The sequence below is a fragment of the Oncorhynchus masou genome, chromosome 24 (genome assembly GCF_036934945.1).
Source record: "Oncorhynchus masou masou isolate Uvic2021 chromosome 24, UVic_Omas_1.1, whole genome shotgun sequence".
Taxonomy (NCBI): domain Eukaryota; kingdom Metazoa; phylum Chordata; class Actinopteri; order Salmoniformes; family Salmonidae; genus Oncorhynchus; species Oncorhynchus masou.
In genome coordinates this window covers 62423608-62438669 of record NC_088235.1, presented here as the reverse complement: position 1 = coordinate 62438669, position 15062 = coordinate 62423608, and the positions used below count along the sequence as shown (strand labels likewise).

General features: G+C 42.2%; 1 protein-coding gene across 1 annotated transcript in view; it reads right to left on the bottom strand.

Annotated features, from left to right (window-relative positions):
- LOC135512444 (adhesion G protein-coupled receptor A3-like) overlaps positions 1 to 15062 on the bottom strand; it is a 268454-nt gene that overhangs the window by 186589 nt on the left and 66803 nt on the right. The window contains exons 3-6 of the mRNA XM_064934473.1: positions 12494 to 12565; positions 10976 to 11047; positions 10723 to 10794; positions 10311 to 10474 (exon numbers count right to left, since the gene is read on the bottom strand). Coding sequence (XP_064790545.1) covers positions 10311 to 10474; positions 10723 to 10794; positions 10976 to 11047; positions 12494 to 12565 — 380 coding nt within the window. The remainder of the gene's footprint in view (positions 1 to 10310; positions 10475 to 10722; positions 10795 to 10975; positions 11048 to 12493; positions 12566 to 15062) is intronic.

Here is a 15062-nt window from a genome sequence, read left to right as displayed (position 1 = left end):
CTGTAGCTGACTGTAGCCGGCTAAGTGGTACCACATAAAAACAGCATGGGGCAATGGACTGTTGATCTGCTGTTATGCTGATACTGTTGAATCACACTCAGAGCCAAAGGATCAGAGCAGCAAAACGCCTGTGCCTATCAGGCACTGCCAGGGTGAGACTGTGTGTGTGTGTGTGTGTGTGTGTGTGTGTGTGTGTGTGTGTGTGTGTGTGTGTGTGTGTGTGTGTGTGTGTGTGTGTGTGTGTGTGTGTGTGTGTGTGTGTGTGTGTGTGTGCGTGTGTGTGTGTGTCATTGGGCTGCAGTTAACACATTAACCACATAAACTAATGTAATCCAATAGTGGCAGCTCTGATATTGCTAAAATGTGGAATATAAGTAGTCAATGGTCTGCCCTGCATACAGAAATAAACAACATTAGGATCTCTTAAAACATTTAGGAAATATAAACCTATAAACACACAGATACAATAGGCATAAATATAAACTATGAATATTTATGTTGAATGTATGATTTATGTTCACTTTTTGGTAGCTGTTCAATAGACAACTTTCAAAGTCAATTCTGCTCTCATTCAGTGCTGTATATTTAACCTTTATTTAACAAGGCCATGCCATGCCTCTGTTGTGTTTGAATAGCCGAAGCCAACTACTTTCTCAATGTGTGTGTCACATCTGCTCCTGCTTCTCCCCTCTCTTTATCAAATGTTTCACCTGCCTCCCGACTCACAGATCCATTACTACAGTGTGTTCATGTTTTAATCTCATTCACACACTTACAGCATATCAACAATGGGCAAGTCCACAAAATATAATAAGGCTTCCACAACACAACCACACAGTAGCGTAACCAAGTTACAGGAAAGCAACCGTAATACAACAGTCAGCTACTCTAGTAGTGCACAGCCCTTATTTCCCCAATATAACTAAGTGTGCAAGGTTGATTCAAAGTCTTTGAGGTGACCAGGACATGAGTGTGTCCTTACAGGGTGAGGAGACAAGGTAGCCAGTGGTGGTTGAAGTTTTGGGGCTTGCACAGCTAACAGCACTTTGTGACATTGGCTGATGTAAAAATGGCTTTATAATTACATTTGACTGATTGATTGATTGAGTGATTGATTGATTGATTGATTGATTGATTGGTCATACTGGGAAAGGGCAAGTATCCTTGCTGTGTGACTGGCGGAGTGATCAGTTTCCATTTGTACAGTTCGCTATAGGCTGTCAGCAGGTGCAGCATCAATACCAAAAGAGACCCCTTGACTAACTGGAATGTTACCCCAGCCTGAATGATGTTGGGGATACTCCAGTAGTGGAATGGTTGGTTGTCTGTTTGTGAAGGAAAGTCTGTGAAAGGGCCATCACAAAGCCCTGACCTCAATCCCATAGAAAATTTGTGGGCATAACTGAAAAAGTGTGTATTCCGACGAAGGAGGCCTACAAACCTGATTCAGTTACACCAGCTCTGTCAGGAGGAATGGGCCAAAATTCACCCAATTTATTGTGGGAAGCTTGTGGAAGGCTAATTAAACAATTGAAAGGCAATGCCACCAAATACGAATTGAGTGTATATAAACTTCTGACCCACTGGGAATGTGATGGATGAAAGAAATAAAAGCTGAAATAAATCATTCTCTCTACTATTATTCCGACATTTCACATTCTTAAATAAAGTGGTGATCCTAAATGACCTATGAAAGGAAATTTATACTAGGATTTAATGCCAGGAATTGTGAAAAACTGAGTTTAAATGTAAACTTCCGACTTCAACTGTACGACAACAAAGCCTATACTTTTATTTCCGCCAACCGACCTAGGCATGATTGCGATAAAGTTCTGCCTACGACTTAGTATGAAATGTGCCATAATGCCGAGGTGGCATTCGCACGCACTACGCTCTTAATAGTTACTACTATCGTCCTGGAAGTTCTAACCTTTGCGGGGCATATCACTTCACCAATCTCTTTGCATAGTTCACCACACATCTTTTTTTCTTCACCACAACTTGATGGATCAATAAATAATTACTGTGGTAATAAATACTGTATCACTGAATGATAAATACTGGAATAAAGCAGGCTAATGCAATTGAAGGCATCAAATTGGTGTTACTGAAACTCCCAAAGTCATCCAATTGTTAAAATACAATTGATTGAAGCAATAGCCTAGCAATAGCCTACCTGTGTGTGGTCAACTATTTCAGCACCATTTTTCACTGCTTTGAGGCAAGTGTGGGGTCTTGCTAAATCTATCAATCTCACAAGTAGTGCAGAGGTCTAATGCACTGCATAACAGTGCTAGAAGATTTACTACAGAGCTGGTTTCAATCCCGAGCTGTATCACAACCGGCCGCGATCGGGAGTCCTATAGGGCAGCGCACAATTGGCCCAGCGTCGTCCGGGTTAGGGGAGGGTTTGGCCGGGGTGGGCAATTACTTGGTTCACCGCACTCTAACAACTCCTTGGGGTGGGCCAGGTGCCTGCAGCCTGACCTCGTAGTCAGGTGAACGGTGTTTCCTCCGACACATTGTTGCGGCTGGCTTCCAGGTTAAGCGGGTGTTAAGAAGCGCGGTTTGGCAGGTCATGCTTCGGAGGATGCATGACTCGACCTACGCCTCCCGAGCCTGTTGGGGAGTTGCAACGATGAGACAAGATCAAAATTGGGGAATTTAAACAACTAAAAATCTATCAATTTCGATTTTTCTTTTCACCAAATCTCCGTTTGCATATTGGTTAGGCTACAATTGGGCTGTGGTAATGTTAGCTAAGTTGAGGTGAGTGCTGCTCATGGTCATCTTGTCTGGTTGGCACATTTATTAGCACTGATCAGAACATTTTGCCAGCATGTTGTCATGACGTTGGCCTGGGGGTAGGTTTATGACAGTCATAAATACCTCTTTCCCCCCTTTTCCTCTCTCTACCCTACTGATGTTACATTTGCAAAACCCTTGGTTAACATAGAGATTCTGGGAACATCAGAAGGTGGAGGGAAATGAACTATATTCTGGAAATCCGACCAATTGAACATAGGCGGTGGTACTTAATGAATATGATGTCAGTTCGGATGTCATCTGTCATTCTCATCAATGATAAGATTACATAAATTCTACAGTGGAAAGTCTACACATCAGAGTTATTGGATTCACAGGGAATTGTTGTTCAATTTAAATGTTTGATTATGAAATTATTCGTGATGGGGTGAAATGTGATTTTAGCTTCTAAAATGTGAGATTTGGGTTTTCATAAGATAGGGCTCTGCTCAATCAGTGGCCCGCCCCTGTGAAGGGACATGGGCTATACAACTTTCAAACACGCCCCCCTACCTCCTGTTCCGAGGATGTTTGGATGACGGTCCGATGTCAGAATGGTTCAGATAATAACTACAGAACGAAGCCAACATCAGCGTGAGCTTTGGTTGCGAATGGTATGACCTTTGAACTCTTATTCACCACAGAAGTGATACCTCCTAGCCGTGGAGTTAGCAACAGCAGATGCAACAAGGGTTAGGAAGGAACAGACAGAGTATCCCATCTACCACACAACGACGTTACTACACCGTATCCAATTTACCAGCAGATACATTCTTCAAAGAACAAAGGACTCGGTTGGGCAACACGGCCTTCCATCTACCACCAACCTACCGAAGCGCAGCTCAGTGTAAATATTTATTGCATTTTCCATTTCCAAATGGGCGGTAATTTAGAATGCATAGGATTCTGTATTTACAATAGCACAGCTTGTTCCTCAGTCTTCCCGCTCTTTCACTCAAACCCAGCCCTTTTCTTTTGTGTAACCAGCTGTCATATCGGTTCCGCCCGCTAGGGACATTTTCCTTTATGACGTACTTTGTAATCAAGTTATGATTTAATTATGTGTATGTGTAATTCTGTGTGATTAGTTAGGTATTTAGTAAATAAATAATTAAACCCAATTTTGTATTGCTGAGTCAACTTGTTAGCCAGGGTTCGTGCAGATAATTTACAACTTTCAGATGAGACTGAATTAAGAGGACGATTAATATTGACTGCTATTGATGTAAAATATTAAGAGTTTATTCGGAAGATAACAGCTCTATAAATATTATTTTGTGGTGTCCCGACTCTCTAGTTAATTACATTTACATGATTAGCTCAATCAGGCAATATTAATTACGGAGAAATTATCTTATAGAATAGCATGTCATATCACTTAATCCGGCATAGCCAAAGACACGACAATGTTATGTAGCTTAACAAGTGGATGATTTTGCGCTTCACTGGCAGTTGCTTAGTAGCCTAGGCCTACTCCCGACCAAAAGCCTGTGACTTGTCTTAATCAATCAATGTGATTTTGTTTCACTGAATCTCCATCTGTATATTTAGTTAATTCTCTGGCTGGGCAAATACGTGGAGGTGGTATAGCTCATCTATTTGTTTGCTCATCTATCACTTATGATCAGAAACATTCAGAATGCCATAAAGTAGGCTAAATCAAGTGTAGGCCTATTATTTTGCTTGATCATGTATAGGCAACTCCAAAAGCTGGCGGAGGTTGCGAAACATTAACCCACAAGACTTGAATGCTTTTGAAAAACATAGTTTGCTATTATTTTCAATCGGTATCATGATGAAGACACTCTCAAAGTAAGACTCTTCACCTTCATTTCTATTAATTTTAAAATTCCTTTTATTAGTCTTATAATGTTTATTAGGACCAACCTAAACAAATTAATAATGGATTTATTTTTGATGGTGTATAATTTCTATGGATTAATTAAAATAAACTCCCTGCCACATCAGCACACCACTACTACCATTCGCCCGCAGCATGCCGGCATGCACACGGGAGGTACAAAAGACGATGCAGGTTGTAGATCCTGTAGATTGTAGAAATGGGCCTGTTTGTAATGGCGTCATGTAGACATTGCACCATTTTCTTCCATTGGCAAAATACCATACATCCTATGTGAAAGTAGTATAAGAACATGGGAACATCACAATGTGTATCACAAATGCAATGGGCCAGCAGGTCATGTTGGATTCAGGCAGACGTTTTGGACTAGCAATAAAAAAAGCTCACTTCTAAATGATGCGGAGGTGAATTAATTAAGAGCCCTGGCAGGGAACTTATACCACAGTGGGGGCTAGTTGTAGAGCTAGGGAGAGAGTGTCAGAGTTGGATTCTCTTTCCTTTCGCTGGAGCCTCACATTTGTCTCAATGATTGTCAAATAGACTTAAGACTCATTTAAAACGTGTACATGTACAGGTGATTAAATCACCATTTAAATGGTATTGTGGCAGCGTTATTGGATTTGATGCAATATAGGATTAAGAGTTAAATCTAGGAGGATCCCCGAACGTAATTCCAAGAGAAGGGGCTAAATGCATACAAATCCACAGAGGAAGCTTTGATTGGAAAACAAATGACAGCTTTCAGTGTCTTAGCCCACCAATAGACACCGAAAAGAGAAAGCAAATTGGACTTGGAAAGTTGACTATTGAACAGCTACCAAAAAGTGAAGTTTACATTCATCATGGCCCGAGTATCCTGGAAGTATATTGACATCATCCTGTAAGTAGAGGATGCCTGGTTGATCTTTAAAAGTGCTGTCCTCACCGTCTCAAATAAGGATGCCCCATTCAAAAAACGTAGAACCAAGAACAGATATAGCCCTTGGCTCACCCCACACTTGACTGCCCTTGACCAGCACAAAAACATACTGTGGCGTTCTGCATTAACATCGAATAGCCCCCTGCGATATGCAACTTTTCAGGGAAGTCAGGAACCAATACACTCTGTCAGTTAGGAAAGCTAAGGCTAGCTTTATCAAACATAAATTTGCATCCTTTAGCACAAATTCCAAAATGTTTTGGGACACTGTAAAGTCCATGGAGAATAAGAGCACCTCCTCCCAGATGCCAACTACACTCGAGGATTGGAAACATTGTTACCGCCGATACATCTATAATAATCGATCATTTCAATTAGCATTTTTCTACGGCTGGCCATGCTTTCCACCTAGCTACCCCTACCCCGGCCAACATCTCAGCATCCCCTTCAGCAACTTGGCCACGCCCACACCACTTCTCCTTCACCCAAATCAAGACGGCTGATGTTCTGAAAGAGCTGCGAAATCTGGATCCCTACAAATCAGCTGGGCTAGACAATCTGGACCATCTCTTTCTAAAATTATCCGCCAAAATTGTTGCAACCCCTATTACTAGCCTATTCAACTTCTCTTTCGTATGAGATCCCCAAAGATTGGAAAGCTGCCGTGGTCATCCCCCTCTCCAAAGGGGGTGACACTCTAGACCCAAACTGTTATAGCCCTATATCCATCATGCCCTGCCTTTCTAAAATCTTCGAAAGCCAAGGTAACAAACAGATCACCAACCATTTCAAATCCCACTGTACCTTCTCCGCTTTGCAATCTGGTTTCCGAGCTGGTCATGGGTGCACCTCAGCCATGCTCAAGGTCCTAAACGAGATCATAACCGCCATCGATAAAAGACAGTACTGTGTAGCCGTCTTCATCGACGTGGCCAAGGCTTTCGACTCTGTCAATCACCGCCTTCTTATCGGCAGACTCAATAGCCTTGGCTTCTCAAATGACTGCCTCGACTGGTTCACCAACTACTTCTCAGATAGAGGTCAGTGTGTCAAATCGGGGGCCTGTTGTCCTCTGGCAGTCTCTATGGGGGTGCCATAGGGTTTAATTCTCAAGCCGACTCTTTTCTCTGTACATATGACGTCGCTCTTGCTGCTGGTGATTCTCTGATCCACCTCTATGCAGATGACACCATTCTGTAACTACAAATTCCTAGGTGTCGGGTTAGACTGTAAACTCTCCTTCCAGACTCACATTAAGCATCTCCAATCCAAAATTAAATCTAGAATCGGCTTCCTATTTTGAAACAAAGCCTCCTTCACTCATGCTGCCAAACATAACCTTGTAAAACGGACTATCCTACCGACCATTGACTTCGGCGATGTCATTTACAAAATAGCCTCCAACATTCTACTCAGCAAACTGGATGTAGTCTATCACAGTGCCATCTGTTTTGTCACCAAAGCCCCATATACTACCCACCACTGTGACCTGTATGCCCTCGTTGGCTGGCCCTCACTACATATTTGTCGCCAAACCCACTGGCTCCAGGTCATCTATAAGTCTATGCTAGGTAAAGCCCTGCCTTACCTCATCTCACTGGTCACCATAGCAACACCCACCCGTAGCACGAGCTCCAGCAAGGAATATTTCATTAGTCATCCCCAAAGCCAGCACTTCCTTTGGCTGCCTTTCCTTCCAGTTCTCTGCTGCCAATGACTGGAACAAATTGCAAAAATCACTGAAGCTAGAGTCTTATATCTCCCTCTCTAACTGTCAGAGCAGCTTACTGATCACTGTACCTGTACACAGCCAATCTGTAAATAGCACACCCAACTACCTCATCCCCATATTGTTATTTATCCTCTTGCTTTTTTTGCACCCCAGTATCTCTACTTGCACATCATTATCTGCATATCTATCACTCCAGTGTTAATGCTAAATTGTAATTATTTCGCCTCTATGGCATATTTATTGCCTTACCTCCCTACTCTTCTACATTTGCACACACTGTACGTAGATGTCTTTATTGTGTTATTGACTGTACATTTGTTTATGTGTAACTCTGTGTTGTTGTTTTTGTCGCACTGCTTTTCTTTATCTTGGCCAGGTCGCAGTTGTAGATGAGAACTTATTCTCAACTGGCGTACCTGGTTAAATAAAGGTCAAATAAAACATTTAAAAAATCATAAATATGAATAATTGATATTTCCGCACAATGTATCTGTGTGTTTACAGGTCGATATTTCTAAATTGCTTTAAGATATCGTAGTGCTGTTTGTTTGTGTCTGTAGGGCAGACAATTGACTACTAGCATTCAGAATTTTAGCAATATCAGAGCAATATTGGGTTACATGAGCATATGTGCCCCCCCTCCAGCCAGGCATTATTCTGCAATGTTTGAGTTAAGGGATTGTGTCAAAATATCTATCAATTTAACCCATTTTTCCGTAAAACAATTTCATACAACCATCTATTACATATATAGGAGACCTTATATGGAAAAACATGATTGTGCTTTGTTATACATCGGGTGGGGGTATCTCAAAAACGAAAGCTTTTTTTTGAGGATTGGCCGCTAGCCTAGAAGGATCCAATCACATCACTACAGAACAACTCCATCTTAGCACGGTCCCAGATATGTTTGTGCTGTCTGGCCAAACATGACAATGACCATAGGAGTTGGCAAACACAGCACAAACAAATCTGGGACCAGGCTCACCGACCCACAACTGCTAAGACAGTCTCTGAGTGAGCCACATCAGTCAGGATGGGAAGCCATTAAATGAGAAACCCCTCATTAATAAAAACAAGTCCAACCCTGCTATTTCCTCAGTAGGATTAGGCCCTTTCACACACACTGGTTACACTTCTCTTATTGTATCCAGATGTTGCTTGGATAATATTCTGTCTTTTTCAGAATATGGAGTTAATTCAACTTGTAAGCAAGTTCTACTGGCCTGACCACAGGGTCTAAAAGGCATATAATTCTCATCATGTGCATAAGGCCTGTAGTGACCATTAGGACCCTGACACTGCCATGGCGTCATACACTAAATAATTACCCAGACACCAAAGGCCCTAGGTGTGTGTGAATCAACTCATCTCTTCTTACCGTAGGCTATGTATTCCATTTCATATGCGGCAGGTAGCCTAGTGGTTAAGAGGGTTGGGTCAGTAACCGAAAGGGCACTGGTTTGAATCCCTGAGCCAATGAGGTAAAACAAAAATAATCTTATGTGCCCTTGAGCAAGGCAGTTAATCCCAATTGCTCCTGTCAAGTCGCTCTGGATAAGAACGTCGGCTAAATGACTAAAACTTACAATTATATGCATTCTACACAGAGGCCACTGAGGAGCCTTGAGGAAATCAAAGAGGGCCCTGCTCCTTATTCAGTGTGTGTGTGTGGGTATGTGTCTGTGTCTCATTTCTCAGTGTTAGATGAGCTGAACAGACATAGCCTTGACCCCCATCTGAGGAAGCACCTGATCCTGGCAGGAAACTACTCCTCCCTCCGTTTCCCCCTCGTTTGAGAATGACACTTGACCCGAACGCAATGTCAGACACCCCAAAGGAGGAGAAGCACTTTAAGATGTGTTCACCCTGACATCTGCTACTCATCACATCACTTTGGAGAAGAAAAAAAAGGGACGCATGGCTGGAATAACAGCAAGATTACACCTTGGATAGTTGTCTGGTATGAGTGAGAACTATTGTCCGGTACGAGTGAGAAGGCAAGCTCTGTCATTTGTCATCGTATCGACTGTCATTCTCAGTAATACCTTGACCTATATCACCAGGTGCTGAACAAAAGCAGCTGATACGTGATGAAATGCTAATGGCCACAGTATAGTAGTGCTGCCTTCCATGACATAAAGTGAACCCATATGGAGATAATAAGCTGCAAATAACATTACAAGAAGGGGTTGTTAGAGCACTGTACATTGTCCAATCAATTGTAGGAGGCTGTTGTAGAGGGAGTCCTGAACATTATCACGTTAATCCCATAATGGATGTGTTAGGGTGAAAGGAGAATTCTATACTCCAACCAGCCTAATTCCACTCCTGGCTCTATGTCATAGGACGGTGTGGAATTACCCTGTAATTGCTTGGATTGTTCCACATAATGAAAGACACACTCGGGATTATGTAGAATAACTTCAGAATGTCTCTAGTGTTGTGTACATGGATACACCCCCCCACCACCACACACTCACACACACACACACACACACACACACACACACACACACACACACACACACACACACACACACACACACACAGCCATTTACATTTCTAGCAGTGACGCGTGTTATTTTCTCATCCCAGTGCAATATCCTCTAAGCATGTGCAGGATATGGAGAATGTAGGAGCGGAGTTGCTTTCGGACATGAGATGTGATTCCCCCATGGTTCAGAGCACACAGCAGAGCGTATCACAAAGCTGAGATGGAAACACCAGAACACTCTAGCTAGCTACCACACCAATCTCTTCCATACAGGTGATTCACTCACCTCATATACACAGAGGGGTGATCCGACAGACAGCAGGGAATATTCAGCCATTGACTTTCAGACATACTCCTCGTAACCCATACTCATTTATTTTGGGGGACAATACAAATTCAAACATACACAGAAAAAAATATATTGAGATGCTTACTCTGTGTAGGTGTTCTGTATGCCTTATGTAAACACAGATAGTGATGGTGTGAGATAACTTACCACATCTGAGCTGTGTCTCCCTCAGGTTGCGGACCTCCAGGCCGTGGAGGTGTGTGGGGTACACACACAGGGTGTCATTGCCCAGGCGCACACCGTTCGCCCTGGCCCACACCAGCAGCCACTCCAGCTGACAGTCACAGAACAGAGACTCCGTAGAGAAGTGCCTGAGGGGATACGACAATGGTATTACAACCATCATCGAACTGTGTAGGTGTCATGGCCCAGTGTGTGTGAGTGAGTGATTATATGATTGTGTGTGTGTGTGTGTGTGTGTGTGTGTGTGTGTGTGTGTGTGTGTGTGTGTGTGTGTGTGTGTGTGTGTGTGTGTGTGTGTGTGTGTGTGTGTGTGTGTGTGTGTGTGTGTGTGTGTGTGTGTGTGTGTGCGTGCGTGTGTGTCATTTTGTTTTCTTACAGGACTTTGAGAGACAGGAGGTGTGTGAATAGTCCCACCGGCAACGAAGAGAAAATATTTCCAGATAGATTCCTGTCGGGGGAAAAGGGTAAATACACATCAAACTGGTTTATTTTGTACAAGTAAAACGCCACAGTATCTACTAATGCATTACTTTGAAAGAGGCTTATCTAAGAAAAACAACATATTTCCTACACACGCATCTCAAATTGTGCGTACCGTACTGTATGTTTTCAATTTAGAGATTACTCACAATTTAGAAAGACTGCCAAGGTCTACAAACATTTCAGGAGAGAGGCAGCCAATCCGATTGTTGGAGAGATCCCTATAAGGACAAAAAGCAAACTTTAAATTGTGGCTTAGAGATAAGCCAAGCACATCTGACTTAAAGCATTAAGGGCACTGATCATAGCAGAAGAGCTGGCAGTGAGGGGACGTGTGTGTGAGAGAACACAGAACGAGCTTGGCTGTGACAACATGTGTGTGTGTGTGTGTGTTATGTGCCGTCTCGTCTCATAATAATCTATTAACGAGAGCTTAAGCAGCTCAAGGAACTGTGATGTTAAACCACCAGTCCAATGTTTATATATTCCAACTCGCGAGATATCAACAATGACCTTCTGTAACCCCCTTCACCTCTCACATCCCCATCCATCCTCACACGCGCACACGCACACACACACTGAGGGCTGTCGTGGCTCCGTGCCCTTTCCCTCTGTAATTAAAGAGCTGCTTTGCTGGAGCAGCTGTGGGAAAATAAGCAAGGCACTCGAGTAATCACCAGTTGGGGAGCACTTAAATTAGCACTCTGCTGTTCCCAGAGCCAGGCGCACACGCCAAAGTTATTATAGTGAATGAAAACTGAAAATAAAATAAAAACTCAAATTGGAAAATCAATTTAGTCAACTGAAATAAAAGAATTAAGAAAAACATTTTAAAAACTAAAACTATACTGTATCTAGACCTGCATGGGATTATTTTGAGAACGTCGCTGGAAAGGAGAAAAGGTAAACGTATTGTAGAATCCCGTGTGTGGCACAGATATGAAAGGGAAAAACCCAACCAACCTCAAAGTTCATCTGAACAGCACCCACAAAGCATTTCAGGATGAAGAGGTGAGACAGACGTTATTTTATCTTTGGAATTCGGATTAGAATTCTTCTCTTGGTATCATATGAACACACTTAGAACGTGAAAAATGTGTGAGCTTTACAAAATGAGCTTTACAATTTGCACACATTTATTCACTGGCAACAAGAAGGGTCTCAAATAGTACTTTAGTACCCCTGCTAAAGGCCTAAAACACATAAATGTCGCCTCTCATGCATAAGGCTACTTTCTGACCCGAACACTAAAATGAAATAATATAAAAACTGAATAAAAACTAAAACTGAATAAAAACTAGTAAATCAAGTCTGAAAACTAAAAAAAAATCTAAAAACAAATAGAAAATCACAAAACTACAATAAATCAGCACTGTTGCAACACCCCAGCAGCCTAAAAACCCCTAACAATCACGGAATTAGTCATTTACGCCAGAGAGACAGAGAGGGAATGTGTGTGATTCATCTACCACTTCAAGAAAGAGTGAATCTGCTTTTTCTTCTTTAATTATGATGAAGCCATCAAAGGAAGCTCTTCTGTCATAATTGCCCTGTGGAATAACTCATCCCTCTCCCCTGACTCCCCTCAACTCACCAACGGCACCCTAAGACCCTGGCCTTGTCACTCTGGGTAGCCCAACCACTATGACAAACCCCTTCATACTCACAGTCTCCTCAGAGCCACCAGTCCAAGGAAGGCCCCGTGCTCCACCGTGCTAATTAAATTATTCCTCAGGTCCCTAGAGAGACAGAGAGAGAGAGCGAGAGAGAGACAGAGAGAGAGAGAGAGAGAGAGAGAGAGGCAGAGAGACACAGAAGATAGAGAGAGAGAGAGGCAGAGAGACACAGAAGATAGAGAGAGGGGAGGGAGACAGAGCCAGATACAGACAGAGAGAGAAAGAGCGAGAGAGAGAAAGAGCGTGTGCGTGAGAGAGAGGGAGAGAGACACAGAGACAGAGATAGAGAGGAGGGAGACAGAGACAGACAGAGAGACAAAGAGTGTGTGTGAGAGAGAGAGAGAGAGAGAGAGAGAGAGAGAGAGAGAGAGAGAGAGAGAGAGAGAGAGAGAGATACTTATTATGCAACTATGGGTTTTAAGAGTCACATTGCAGGAGACAGGGAAGGGGACTGCCCCTTAAAATGCTCCCATCTGGCAGTAGTGGTTGGCAGTTAGCAATGACATTCACTGAGCTGGGCTCTCATCGGGGACAAGCATGCAAGCTCATTGTGACATTAAGATGTAAACACTAGCCTCCCTCCAACAAAATGCTATACTGTATATCCATTTAAAAACTTTTTTTTAAATTAGCTTTGGTTGTTTGGAGAAATAATGAAAGATTACTGTTTTTTTCACCATCTAATCATGGCATGGGGCTGTTCAATGACAGATGTGTATTTGTTTAAAATCTATCACATGATGGTTTACTTATTTAGAGAAACAAATAATCATGTATTTTTGCTAAATGCTATATATCCGCCTCGCTCTCAGAGAAATAAGTAGTACTTCTAGATATACACAGTCAAATGTTACAAATAAGAACTTTTTTTATAAAGAACTGTACAAATGATACATTTGACATCAGTGCATTCAGAAAGTATTCAGACCACTTGACTTTTTCCACTTTGTATTCTAAAATTGATTAAATCGTCCCGTCCCCCCATCAATCTACACACAATACCCCAAAATTACAAAGCAAAATCAGGTTTTAGAAATGTTTGCAAATGTATTAAAAATAAAAAACACTGACATTTCACATTTAAGTAAGTATTCAAACCCTTTACTCAGTACTTTGTTGAAGCACCTTTTGCAGCAATAACAGCTTTGAGTCTTCTTGGGTATGACGATACAACCTTGGCACACCTGTACTCGGGAGTTTCTCAAGGGCACGTTGACATATCTCCCACAAGGTCAAAAACAGGGACTCGAACCAGCAACCCATCAGCCCTAGCTCCCAACCGCCAGGCCACCAGACCTCCAAGATACCCCCTCACAGTTCCCCAAGAGCTGCCCCTCAACCATCCGATCTAAGGGGCTTTTATATAATTCCAAATGAATTAATAATAATAATAATAATTGTGCGCCGCCCTATGAGACTCCCAATCACAGTCGGATGTGATACAGCCTGGATTCAAACCAAGGACTGCAGTGATGCCTCCTGCACTGACATGCAGTGCCTTAGACCACTGCGTCACTTTGGAGCCATGACCAATATGACCAATAGATATTGTCCTGCTAATAGCCCATCCTAGAAACGTTGTTTGCAGAATTCACAGCCTGCTATGCTTGTGAAAAACAGGGTTAATAGTCATAATACCTTTTCCCCCTTCCACATGTTAAAGGTTCCAATTGATAAAGCTTTCTTATTAATTAGTATATTTGAGTTTAACTACAATATTTGTTGAATTATTTGTTAATTTTTTTCTGGTGGATGAAACTGAAATTGCAACCAATCACGGCCAGCTGTGATACAGCCAACCTAACTAAGAAATACATTTGACGATACAATTCTCCCCCTTACCTACCATCCTTCTTGGCAAGAGTCTATTGTCATGCTAATAGCCCATTACCGCGTTGTACTGGTCGAGAGTAGGCTACAGTACTACAGTAAGAGCAAAATAATCCTAACATTTCCACACCCTAATTGTAGTCTAACCAATACCCAAACAGAGATTCAGTGAAAATAAAAATCTTGATTTATCAAGACCAGTCCCCATGCTTGTCTCAGAGCAGCGCTGTCTTGACCTCTGAATGCTGTCTCTTACATTCATTTTGAAGAGTATTATAACGTTTAACTTCACTAGGGTAGGGGGCAGCATCCGGAATGAATGGATGAAAAGCGTGCCCAAAATAAACTGCCTGCTACTCAGGCCCATTAGCTAGGATATGCATATAATTAGTAGATAAAATTAGTAGATACAATTATAATTAGTAGAACTGCATATGCACATTAAGGTCTCCAGACCTTAATCCCATAGAAAATCTGTGGAGGGAGCTGAAGGTTCGAGTTGCCAAACGTCAGCCTCGAAACCCTTCTTGATCTTACCCATCCCGGATCCGGGATCGTGAATACAGCCTCAGGCTCATTACCATAACGCAACGTTAACGATTCAAGAAAATCACAAATGAAATGAAATGAATGTGCTAGCTCTCAAGCTTAGCCTTTTCTTAACAACACTGTCATCTCAGATTTTCAAAATATGCTTTTGAACCATAGCAAAACAAGCATTTGTGTAAGA